General features: G+C 32.9%; 1 protein-coding gene across 28 annotated transcripts in view; it reads left to right on the top strand.

The window, feature by feature from the left end:
- RBM26 (RNA binding motif protein 26) overlaps nt 1-13,650 on the top strand; it is an 85,357-nt gene that overhangs the window by 45,268 nt on the left and 26,439 nt on the right. For 14 of the 28 annotated variants that reach the window (XM_072760852.1, XM_072760849.1, XM_072760842.1 and 11 more), the window contains exons 11-16: nt 242-401; nt 3,091-3,255; nt 3,901-4,032; nt 5,231-5,302; nt 12,205-12,330; nt 12,671-12,745. In XM_072760852.1, the coding sequence (XP_072616953.1) occupies nt 242-401; nt 3,091-3,255; nt 3,901-4,032; nt 5,231-5,302; nt 12,205-12,330; nt 12,671-12,745 (730 nt within the window). The remainder of the gene's footprint in view (nt 1-241; nt 402-3,090; nt 3,256-3,900; nt 4,033-5,230; nt 5,303-12,204; nt 12,331-12,670; nt 12,746-13,650) is intronic. The other 14 variants (XM_072760838.1, XM_072760850.1, XM_072760840.1 and 11 more) reach the window with 3 other exon arrangements.

Genomic DNA, 13,650 nt, shown 5'->3' with positions numbered 1-13,650 from the left:
GGATTTGAAGTGCAGTGTAATAAATGACGTAGAACCCTTCTCAGTTACTTTCTATGAAAGATATGTATAGTACTAATTTGGAAATTTCAGATTTTGGAAGAAAATTTAAATTTTCTTTATCAACCAGTAGTTTTAGTTCTGAAAAAAAAATGAACTTAAATTGTAAAGCTTTATTAATTTGTACTTTATAGGGGTCAGGATTTATAAATGAGTGTATTAATCAGCTTGATCTTTGTTACAGGCCAAATTTTAATAGAACAAACAGCCCAGGCTTCCAGAAAAAGGTTCAGTTTGGAAATGAAAATACCAAACTTGAACTTAGAAAAGTTCCTCCAGAATTAAATAATATCAGCAAACTTAATGAACACTTTAGTCGATTTGGAACCTTGGTTAACTTACAGGTAAGAGCTATGAAATAATTATCTCATCTTTGCTTAATTATTTAGGGAGGGAATTTAATGTAGTGAGAAAAAAAACTTTTATAGAAGAATATGGAAAATTTGGTGACATTCTAAATTAGGAAAATTGGAAATGAAACTTTTTGAAACGATGTGTGATTTCTTAGTAAGTTTTTTTGCTTTCAAAAGGCAGGAGTTTTGATTGATCAGATTATTACATACTTTCTACGTAGTAGAAGTTATAAAATTATAGCAAACTTTACATAATCAGACTAAAAAAAAAATCTAATCTTATAGTAGTGTTCATTTCCTCAGTTTCTCTGAAGCATTACTGTACAATGCTTCAGTCAGGTTGTTTTTGCTGCCCATATATTGGGAAGCACTTAACAGATACTTTTGGGGCCCAAAAACTATGTAATCCTTAATTAATTTAAACATGTACTTTTTCCTGTATCACTTTTGAACATCCTTAAAGATTAAATATCAGTATAATTGTATATAACTTCACCTAAAATTACATTTTGTCTTGGACATATGTAACTTCTGAGGTTATGTAGTATTGAGTTTATATTATATGATATTTCGAAAATGTTGAAATAATTTTGAAATTTTTTTAACCAGTTCGTATGTTCTTTTCATCTAAAATAATTATTTCTGATAACCTGATGATTAAATAAGAATAATTGTTATTTGGATATTTTTGCTTCCTTGACATTTAAAAAATAATATTATAAAAGGAACATGAGAAAATGCATGCTTGCTTGATGTGGAGCAATAGAAATTTAAACAGAATTTAAAGGAAATATTTCCTCTTCCAACTTCTTGTGTCCTCTTTGTTCCTCTCTCCATATATCCCCATGGTTTTATTATTGTTAACAATATATCATGTATTATTACAGATTTCTTGTATTTCTGTGTCTACTTATCAATCCATTAGTACACACAAAGTGTGTGTGTGTGTGTATATATATATTAAAAAATATAGGGGATCCCTGGGTGGCGCAGCGGTTTAGCGCCTGCCTTTGGCCCAGGGCGCGATCCTGGAGACCCGGGATCGAATCCCACATCAGGCTCCCGGTGCATGGAGCCTGCTTCTCCCTCTGCCTGTGTCTCTGCCTCTCTCTCTCTCTCTCTCACTGTGTGCCTATCATAAATAAAAAAAAAAAAATAATAAATAAATAAATAAATATGTTTAAAAAAATATATATATATGGGTCTATGGTATACATATTACCCCATAGTTACAAAATCTCGAATATCTCTGAGTATCTTTTTATAGCAATTCAATTTTATCTACCATTTAGATGTAGACAGAGAAAAGCTTTCAGAATATTCTTTTCTTCATACAGTTTAATTGCCCTGGTAAAATTAAATTTAGAAAAAATTTCAAAACTGAGGAGCAAAACATGGTATTTTACTATTGTTTCAGTTTGCATTTCTCAATTACTAGCGAGGTTAATACCTTCTCCTCATTTTACTGGGCCATTTGCTATATTTGCATGCTACCTGTATTATTATTTATAAAATATGTGTTTTAAAAAATCAGTTAAAAAAATCGTTACCTTGGGGTGCCTGGGTGATTCAGTGGTTGAGTGTCTGCCTTTGGCTCAGGGTGTGAACTTGGGGTCCTGGGATTGAGTTCCATATCAGGCTTCCTTACAGGAAGCCTGTTTCTCCCTCTGCCTATGTCTCTGCCTCTCTGTCACTCATGAATAAATAAATAAAATCTTTTAAAATAATTCTTTAACTTTATCCTAATTAAATATATGGGTGAAATTGATGTTTGAATTCCCGTAAATATATGATTATTGAAATGCTACCTAAAATCATCATCCTTTTAAGTGAATATTGAATACTTTATACTCTGTATGAATTATTATTTCGCCAACACTACAGAGTGGGTATTGTCCCATTTTTGAAGAGGCAAAAATCACAGAAAGGTTAAGTAACTTGCTCCTGGTCTCCCATGAGAGTAGCAGTTAAGGTTTGAGCCATGCAGTTTGATTTAGAGTCTCTGCTCTTAATCCTATTTTGTATTGCTTCACTACCAATGGCTCATACCACACTTTAGAAAACACTGCTATTATTGAGAGAGTAAATTTGAAGTGGATCTGCTATGTATTATTTTGAATGGGTCTGCAAACTCAAATGCTCTGAATCTCATTTTTCTTATGTGTAAAATGTGATTGCTTTATGTAGATCCTTTCTTCCCCTTTTAAGAGAAAGTTTAACTTTCTCATACTCTTGGAAATATTTTTTTTGAGAATTACAAATTTGGGAATTTTTACAAATGGATTGTTCTGTAATTTTTAGTTTGAAAGTCCCCTTTTAAAGTAGTTCACTGCTTTCTCTTGAAGCTGGGTATTGGCCACATCTCTCACTAATACAGGGATTATTTCTCAGTATTAATATTGGGGTAAAAGGTGAAACATTTTGGATGCTTGCATATAACATTTGTGCAACGAGCATTCTTTACAAAGTATTATATAGAGGAGGCCCTTTGTTCTACTCTGAACAGTCCTTAGTTAACATTTCTTCTGGAGTGAAAGGAAACTACGGTAAATAATCTAGATATACAAAAAGGTAAAGAGAATATTACTGGAAGGAACAGAATTTTATCTCTTGAGGAATTTTACTGGATGAAACAATTGATTCTTTTGGAATTTATTGTTCATCATATTTTAAATGTTAGGTTGCTTATAATGGTGATCCTGAAGGTGCCCTTATCCAATTTGCAACATACGAAGAAGCAAAGAAAGCAATATCAAGTACAGAAGCAGTACTAAACAATCGCTTTATTAAGGTTTATTGGCATAGAGAAGGAAGTACCCAGCAGTTACAAACTACTTCTCCAAAGGTAAGAGGGAGGTTTGGGTGAAATTCAATGCTTTTCTCAGAAGCTGTTAGCATAGTGTTTAAGAGAAAAAGTACTACAGTCAGGTAGACTTGAGTTGAGATTCTGGTTCTACTTCTGTTAACTGTAAAGACTGAAGGGAAGTTATTTAATGTCTCTAACCTGTTCTCTCATTTTATTGTGAAGTTAATCCCTAGGCAGTTATAGGCTGATAAGATGTAAAGCACATAGAAAAGTCCCTGGTAGATAGAAGACACTCAGTATGTGGTAGCTCAACACATTCTAGAAACTCAGACCGCGTGTTCATCTTGGAAATCCTTCCCTTCCTCTCTCCCTCCCTCCTTCTCTCTCCCCTTCGATCACTGAGTCCATCACTATGTAATGTTAGATCAGTTGCCTATAGGAGAGTTTCATGGCAGTTTGTTTCTTGATTGAATTTTCTCCTGTTCATTATTTACTTTATAAATAAGTTAATTTATGCAAAGAAAAACATCTATACATATGTGTGTGAAGGAATTTGGAAGACAGATTTTTATTATAAGCTGAGCTTTTAAACCTCTGCATGGGCAATTTAATAACATATAACAAAGGTTACTTTACATGTCCATGAACTAATCCTCTCGTTTAACATTTTTTTCTTGTTCTGAGGTAATGCAGCCCTTAGTCCAGCAGCCCATTTTGCCTGTGGTGAAGCAGTCAGTCAAAGAGCGGTTGGGTCCAGTACCTTCAAATACTATTGAACCGGCGGAAGCCCAGAGTGCCAGTTCAGACCTTCCTCAGGTAAATGAAAAGTCTTATCATTGTGTAACAGGTTCTCAGTAAATTAGTTTCCCATGTGATTTGAATTATAGTTAATTGTATATATTTCATACAGAAGTATCATAGTCTACACATAGATGAACTCCACCTGTAAATTTTCTTTTTACCGTTACCATAACATTTTCACATTCTGCTTTTCCTATAGGATTCGAATTTTAAATTCTTCTTTTTAGTTAATACTTGAGTTCCCTTTCTTTTTGTGGAGGAGGTATTTTCAAGTAAAACTGCATGAAAAATGAAGTTCAGTACACTAAGTCTTATTTTTTCCCCATCATCTTTTACTTAACTAGAAATTCTATTCCAGAAAAAATGATAGAGTAGACTGCACTGAAAGCTTTTGGGAAGGAAAGGCTTAAGCCATCAGGTTTTAGTGTGCTTGATATACTGTTTCAAGTTACTTATGCAGCTCTTAGAACTTTGCATCACTTATTCCTGACTTTCAGATTCTCTTTTCCACATATCGTTCCCACTGCCTTCCACGCTTGAGTGGCAGTTTCTTGTTTCTCCACCCTCAGTCTCTGAAACAGCTTTCTTTTGTGTCTAGATGTTTCAGCCTTTGCTGCCTAAAGTAGCGTTAGGATGTAGTTAGAAGGCTACTTTATTAAAATAGTCTTCTTAGATAATTCCTGAAGAGTAAGATAATCAGAGTCTATGAAAACATGCAGAATGGAAATTGATAAATTCTTAGTTACTAAAAAAAAAAAAACCCCATAATAATAATTCCTAGTCCTATGATCTTAGATTATGACCAGATAGTTGTATTTGGCTATAAAAACAAACATACTTTAGGAAAGAATGGCTTTTATTTTTAAGCTCAAGAATCAGGCATATTTTAATTACTCAAACCTAATATTTATAATGTTTAGTACTTGTCAACATAGGATTCTGAGAATTAATGATTCTATATCAGTGGAGGGGATTTTAGTAATACCTAGTTCAGACCTTACTTTACATCATAATTTTTTATGATTAATACTGCATATTGTTTGTTTTCCACACACATTTTCTTTCTGTCTCTTTGAAAAAGGCCTTAAGTTTGTGTGATTAACATCAGTGTACTTAATGAGTCAGTATGTATTAGTAGAATCAGAATGTTCAAAATCCCAACAGACCTGTATGTTTGGGGAAACACTGAATATGTCCATTTTAATTTTTTTAGAATGTAACTAAGTTATCTGTGAAGGACAGGTTGGGTTTTGTATCAAAGCCATCTGTTTCAGCAACTGAAAAGGTAAGAAGAATAGCATGATGTGTTTGTCTTGGCTTCATAAATGTTTTCAGGTGGCATCTTAATTTTTTAATTTTTTTCATAGTTCCAAACTCTTGCTTCTTAATAGTATCTGTATCTCTTATTCCTACCTTTTTGCTTTCCATTTGCTGAAAAAAATATTTGCCTACCTTTTTTTACTTTTTGCATCAGCATTTTAATATTGCCTCTCACTATATGTCCATGTGCTTCCTTCTTTTGTTTTCTCTTTCATTTACTATATTTTCTTTGGAGATACTGTGCATTTTAATTTGAAAATTCTGCGACAGCCTAATGGAAAAGGCCACAAATTAGGAATATTCCCTGAGTTTGAATTCTGGCTTCTTACTTACTAACTGCATGATACTGGCCAGTGCTCTTAACTTAACCTTTCTGATTCTTTTTCCTCCTTGGTAAAATGATTGTAAATTTGTGTTGCTCCCAGGATTTTGTGAGGATTAAATAAAACGATTCATTTAAAAGTATTTTTTAATTAGAAAGGATAATGTAAGTTTTTTATTACTAACAGCTATTGTACATAATCTGACAATTGTCATTTGTCATTTCTTCTTTTAAACCACTGGGAAAATTAAGACCATTCATGGATCTTATAGTTCTGTATAGATGTGTTATTTATTTTTTTCTATTTAGGTATGAGTGAATGCTTTGGGCTTTAGTCTTACTTGAGGTATGTAGAATCACAAAATAGAATTGGGTAATTTTTCTCATTTCTATGTCCTCACCTTAAAAGGAAGGTAAGGCCCAAGTAGATGAACTAGGAATTACTGAGTCAGGACTGAATGTGTCTCCTGTTTCACATCCATGGCTCTTTCCATAATTAAGATTATGTAAGAAGTCGGCTCCAAATATTACATAGAGCATCCCATGAGATGGCTAACTTCTTTCCACTGGTTCTTCAGTATTTTCTTTTCCTTATTTACCATGTTAAACTAAGGCAATTCTAGAAATTTGAGTCTGAATCTCATTCTGCATTTCGAATTTTTATCTTAGGCACCTCAGCATTACTTCAGGGCAAATGTGCTTAAAAAATGATTTCCTGTATAAATTCTCCTCTTCACCACTTCTGGAAGTTATACTACCACATATTCCAAGTTGTTCAGTCTGAATGCCTGAGAGTCATTTACTTGTGTTTGTCATTTACTTCTTTGTCTCCACAACCTTCAGTTTCCTGGCCTCTGGATACAGTGTCCTAGCTGTATGCCCCTCTTGTAGTTTATACTACCACCATCCTACCCTCAGAGTTATATTAATGTTAACTTCTTGCAGAAACTTTCATTTCACCAGTTGAATAACCATTTGATTCATAGCTCAATAGCTCATCATACTTCAGTTATATGGGGCATATACCTCCACTTTAGTCCTTTCTTCCTTTGCAAGCCCTTTTTTGCTCATTGTTCCTTCCTCTTTCCTGCCCCGCCCCCCCCCCCCCCCCCCGCCTTATTTTGGTGGTGATTTCCCTGGAGTACATTTTCTTCCAAGTGAATTCTAGTCATTCTTTTAAAGGTTAAAAAATCTCTTTACCCTATTCTATAAAATCTTCAGATGTTTTCCATATGATGCCTCCCTTTTTTTCTCTGAATTTGTCTATGCCTTAGTATATGCTACTGATTTTAGCAGTGTCTAAATATTTATTAGTTTGTTCTTGATAATGAGTAACAAAGGAATAAAGTAAATAAAAAGTCTGTTACACTTTGTGTAGTAGTACTGACCAATTCTGCAGAGGTCTAAAAACTTTATGCTTAACCTCTGTTAATGTCAAGATTTAGAATCTGAAATTGACATGTATTAATTACAGCTTTTACAGAATCTTTCTGGTCTGTTTGCTTCTGTTTTTATTGATTTTAGTATGTTTTATATAGTTTTAGGATAAAAGGGATACAGATTTGGAATTGATAGTATACATTGACTAATACAGTTACCACTAACTGAAAAATCACTGGTAGTGGGCTGTTTATGAAAAAAAAATTCTGTAAATAATGAAAAGAATCTTTTAAGGAAAGTAGTTATTTTTAAGTGTGTAACTTTCAGTCATCTTCAGTGAACCTGTTTATAGAATAGCATTTTATTTTTGCTTATTCTTGATTGTTCCCGTTCCCCAAGTCTATAGGGGTTTTTGCTGAAGAATCCTTAGAGGTTAGTGATTCAGAGAAGTCTTAGGAAGGATAGCAGAATATTTCCCATCATCAAATTGAAGGCTGGGAAATACTCAAAAGTAGTGTATATACAGTATTTTCTATTGTCATTAAAGCAAGTAAGTTTACAAATGTAAAAATTTTCCCCTTCCTATGAACAACACTGAGTAAATCCTTTAGTGATTCTTCTTTATCCTAAAAGTCCATTTTTGTGAGAGGGTTGAGAGGAAACCTAAAACCTAATTGGTACTGCTAAATTGATACTTAAGGTATTGCTGATAATTCATTGGAAAGAGTGATCAGCAAAATGATACCTGAGTACCTCTCAAGATAGAGTGATTTATCAAGAATAATTGTGGCAACTGTTGGTACCATCCGGGTTAATCGGCAGAAAGACTTACTTTCGTAAGATCCTTCTTAAAGGATAAGAAGGCGAAGTGATTGACCACTTGAATATTTAATGTTTGATTGTCATATCAGTTTCAGGTGTATTAGACTTTTGTTATACAGGATGTTATTGTGCCTTAATAGTTTCTTTCTCTCTCTCTTTTTTTTAAATCTAAAAATATATATCTTGGTCACTTTGCAATATGATATGTTAGCATATGTACTGTGGAACTTTCAGAAGAGAAATTGTGTAGTGTACTGAGGTAATGTTGCATGTCATTTGGAGACATCAGCTGTTGTTTTAGCAGCTGACATGTATAATCCTAAACAAATCTTACTCTCTTTCCTTAACAATAAAATGCAATCAATTAAGTAACCCTTTGACTTTGAAATTTCATTTGTTGTATACCTTTTCTACTTTAAATATGACAGTTAAGGAAATTTATGAGTTTCCTTTCATAACTGTTATTGATTACTCTTGATTTTTTTTTTTTAATGCATTGGTCTCCCTCAGGATTATTACCTGGATTATTTAGTCAGAATTATTACCATGATTGTTTTTCTTATGGAGAAATATGATTTCTAAAAATTACTTGCTATGCTAAATTTTATGGGAACTAAGTTTTTTTTAAAATAATTTTTACAAAATACTTATTTTTTGCCTTCCATTCTTATCCATGAGAAAAATCTGTTTTTCTCTTTCTTTACAAGAACTAATAGTAGTTATGGCTGGTAATATTTTACATAGGAAATAAGATAAAGAGATGTTAATGGATTATAACTTCTGTCTTGTTAGGAAACTGGCTTTTGTCTTGGAAAATGAGAGGTGGTAGTGATGCACATTTTAATAATAGCATATTTGATACCTTATAGCTCACCTTTTGAATTTAGCAGACCTTTGACACCACACCTGACATGTATATTACAGAAAAGGAAAATTACAAGCCAATAGCTCATGAATGTACACATAAAAATCCTAAGCTAAGTATTAGCAAATTTCAGTGATATGAAAAAAAGATAATACATGTTGGCCAGGTACAATTTATTCTAGAAATTCAAGATTGAGTTAACATTTGAAAATCAGCTTAATTCACCGCATTAACAGAATAAGGGGGAGAAGGGTGGGAAGAACCTCTTATGATTATTTCAGTATAAAAAACATATGATAAAATATCACTTAGTCACTGTAAGTAATGTACAAAATAGGAATAGAAAATTCCTTAATTTGATAGAGTTACTCTGCATAAAATCTCCATAGCTAACATACTGGATGGTGAAATATTGAATGCTTTCCCTCTTGAGATCAGGAACGAGAAAGAATGTCCACTCTCATTACTATTTTAAGCATAGGGCCTAACCAGGATAGTAAGGCAAGAAAGTGAAATAAATGGTAAAAAGATGACAAAAAAGGAAACAAAACTTTTATTTACTCACAGATGACATGATACTATATGTGAAAAATCTGAAAGAATTCACCAACCTTTGTGATTAATAGGTGAATGCAGTAAGGTCAATATGTAGAAATACAGCACATGCAGAAATCCATTTGGAAAATAGAGAAAATGTGCTTGTTTGAAAGACCACCACCCATGCTTTGATTTTGTTCTTAAGAGTCGTAGCATCTTCTGTGTTGACTTGTCATTTCCTCCCTCTGGTTTCATTTTTAATAGATTTTCTTCTCTATTATCACAATTCTATCCTTGTCTTTTGAAAATACAGATATCCCTTTCTATTCATACTTTCAGTATCTAAACTCTGGAATCAAATATATTCAAATAGTGGGCAGTATTTGGGTTCATACAGTTTATTGTTTCTAAGACATTTTATTTTCACCTTTCGACACCTCTGAAATTAGGCTATATCTTATTGGTGTTCATCCTTATAATTGACAACCTTTTTGTCTTTAATACTGGAACATTATGATAATGTGTTTCCTAGTGATGTCTTGAGCTCAGTGAAATATGTTAGTTGATGTTCTGTTTGCATAGGAGTCGATTCCTGGATAAAACAAAGAAGTGGGATGCTTTTAGGAGTCATATAGTTTTATTCACTTTGAATCAGCACTTCTTAGTCTGATATCAGATGTTAATAAGTATACTTTGAAATTGGAAAAACACCGGATTAAGCAAATTACATGAGTTTCTTTATTTCAGCCCTTCTCACAGCTTTTATGGTAATAAGCATTTGAAACTAGAAAATAGGTTTATATTATTTCCAACTTTTTTGATAATAGTAATCTTTTTGGTCACAACTTTTTATAGAACCATCATGAAAACAACAGTTAATGACACACTCAAACTGTCTTTAGCACATTATCTTGTGTTTCTTTATAAAGTTACTCTTCTTCCTTGTGTGATCATGCAGTGTAGCATTGTGTGGTATGGTAAGGTAGCATGGAAGAAATTTTATTCTAGTATTACAGAGAATGGTGACAGAAGTTAGACTGCAGGGTAAATCTATATTTACTTTTACTCCATATTTTACTGAATGCTGCAACCATTTAATTATTTGTAAGTGATATCTGAGTATTACTTTTTGTTATTGCAGAAAATTATCAGTCAGATTTGATACATATCAAGTATTATAAAGAACCTTTATTTATTTATTTTTTAAATTTTTATTTATTTATGATAGTCACAGAGAGAGAGAGAGAGAGAGAGAGGCAGAGACACAGGCAGAGGGAGATGCAGGCTCCATGCACTGGGAGCCCGACATGGGATTCGATCCCGGGTCTCCAGGATCACACCCTGGGCCAAAGGCAGGCGCTAAACCGCTGCGCCACCCAGGGATCCCAAGAACCTTTATTTTTAAACCTCAATTGCATTGTATGGAGCCAGTATAATTAATAGTATTCTAGGTTTTTATTTTACATGGAGGCTAAAACATTTTTGAATACTTAGAATAGTGATAAGTTGTCTAATCTTTGTGATGTTCCCTAATCTAACTTCACGATAGAGGATTAGAAAATATGGTCTGATTATTATTTCTCTGATAGACCAGATGTTTATATTTTAGTAGCTAAAAAGTAGGGCTCTTTTTCTCATTGATAATCTTCTGCTTATGTAGTTCTTTTAACCTCTTTTAGGTCATGAACTCCCTTAACCTTTGGAAACTGTTTTTTCCTCCAGAAAGTCACATGTTCACAACATATGGTTCCATGTTTAGTTATTAAAACATTCATAGATTTCCCTTAAGGGATCTCTAGACTTCTTTCTTAAGAACCAGTAACTAACCACACCATGGAACCTACAACTTTTTACTTTTGAAGAATAAAAAAGGTAGCCTATACATCTTTATTTTCTTAAATTGACCTTGTATAGATTGGACACTCCACAGTCTATCATCACTTCAGTTTAATTTAGTGGAAAAGTGTTCATTGAGTATTTACTACATACCCTGGCACTGTTCTACACACTGAAGATAGAGCGGTGAACCAAGCAAAGAGTCCTTACCTTCATGGAATGAATTTTTGAGTTTGTAAGGACAGTAGATGCCATTAACTTAAACATTCTCATTTTATAGATCAACAAACTGAGGCCCAAAAAGGTAGTTGAAGTTACACAGGGTCTCATAATTAGTTTGTAACAAGGTTTAGTTATTAGAAGAAGCACAAAGAGAAGAAAGACGTGGTTTTGTTGGCTTTACTGTGTAGATAGGGAGAGAGATGCATAAATAATATATCATTAGGTCATTTTTATTAAATGTTTGAATAGCTGTAGGAATAAAATTTCATAGAATCTGAGTAGAAGAAATAGATGATGAGGGCTTTGTGAAGGTCTTGACTGGTGCTGAATGTGAGCTGGGTTTAAGGGAAGAAGGTCACTTAAAACAGGGATCAATGCAAGCAAAGAAATGGAGATAGAAAACAGTTTCTTAAGTTCTTAAGGTTACTTTCAGAACTATAAATTGTAAATGATCATGTTAAATTGTTTGAGGGACAGTATCCCATTTCTTCCTTTGGCATGCTCTTGTGTACAATTTTTGCTTTAGTCCCTAGGAATATAAAGGAAATGTTTTTAGCAATTAATATTTTCTCAGTGATACAGTAATGTCAATATTTTTTCCTGATTTCAAGTTTTTATGTTTTTTTCTATAAGTATGTGCTGTTAATTTAAATTTTTTTATTTTATAGTTTATGCTTCAGTCATACTCTTCCTTTCAAATCACTAAGTATGATTTAGTTTTATATATATGTGTATATATATGTATGTGTATATATATATATATAACACATTTATTTAAATGTACTGAATTTTGACAAAGGTATTTTAAATTGAATATTATAGAAAAGAAAGGCAATCATGAATGCTTAATACATTTTTTAAGAAATTGAATTTGTATTGGTAGGTGTTGTCTACATCTACTGGCCTAACTAAAACAGTGTATAATCCAGCTGCTTTGAAGGCTGCACAGAAAACCTTACTTGTTTCCACCTCTGCAGTTGACAATAATGAAGCACAGAAAAAAAAACAGGTAAATACAGCTAGTAGTTTATAAAATGTGCATGTAGGAAAGCTTTTCTGTATGTATGTGGTTTTTCAAGACTTGTCACAAAATAGAACTAAAAAGTGTATGTTGACTGCCACTAAACTTTTATTTTTCATAGCATAGCAGTAAATATTAATTTTGAGGGGGATGAAAGTGTCTCTTTATTGATCTTTGAAACTTAATACATATTTTTTACAAAGCAAAACTTTACATTTAATTGTTGCCAGGCTTCTGCATCTACTACCATTTCTTTCCTCTGGAATGTGTGTTTAATAGAAAAATAAACAGTAAATATTCTAATGATATTTTTGATATCTTTCTGTAGGAAGCACTGAAACTTCAGCAAGATGTAAGGAAAAGGAAACAAGAAATTTTAGAAAAGCACATTGAAACACAGAAGGTACAATGTTAAAGTTGGATTTGGCAAAATATATTTATGGGTGTTATAATTTTGAGTAAATTTAATTTCACACTAGCTAGTCCTAAGAAATATATTTTATGTAATTGAGAAGGGTAAACTGAAATATTTATCAGTCATAAGGTATCTATCAGTTGATTAATGTATTGAGGATGAAGAACATACATTAAATGGTGAACTGAAGATTGGAGTGGTTTAAAGAACTAGAGTGGTCAACTTGAAGTGAAAATAAGAAGGTTTATCCAGATATGTTGTTGCACAGTAGTTTGTCAGCTGATAGTTGGAACCTTTTTCTTAATGTTGAAATATGTATCTTTCTTTATTTGGCTTGGGATCCTCTAGTTTTGTGTTATCCAGTATGGTAGCTAATGGCTTCATCCAACTTTTGAATACTTGAAATATGTTTAGTCCAAATTGTCATGTGCTCTATGGATACCATAAAATGCATACCAGATTTCAGACATAATATGAAGGGAAAAAGTTAAAACATCTCAATTTTTGTTAAAGTACAGAATTTTGGATATACTGAGTTCAATACAGTATTAGTGGGACGCCTGGGTGGCTCAGCAGTTGGGCGTCTGCCTTCGGCTTGAGTCCCGTCCTGATCCTGGGATCTGAAATCAAGTCCTACATCAGGCTCCTTGTGGAGGATCCTGCTTCTCCCTCTGCCTATGTCTCTGCCTCTCTCTCTGTGTCTCTCATGAATAAATAAATAAAATCTTGAAAAAAAATACAGTATTAGTTTACTGGTTTGGGGTTTTTTTTTAAATCTTTTTAACGTGACTGCTAGAAAATGTAAAATTATTTATGTAGTTTGCAGTATTTCTTTTGTACACTGTTACTCTGTGACATAGTGTCAGTTTTTGATTATGTCTAGTAATAAAGAT

This window comes from Vulpes vulpes, chromosome 6 (genome assembly GCF_048418805.1).
Source record: "Vulpes vulpes isolate BD-2025 chromosome 6, VulVul3, whole genome shotgun sequence".
NCBI classification, from domain to species: Eukaryota; Metazoa; Chordata; class Mammalia; order Carnivora; family Canidae; genus Vulpes; species Vulpes vulpes.
This window is presented reverse-complemented; position numbering and strand designations above follow the sequence as displayed.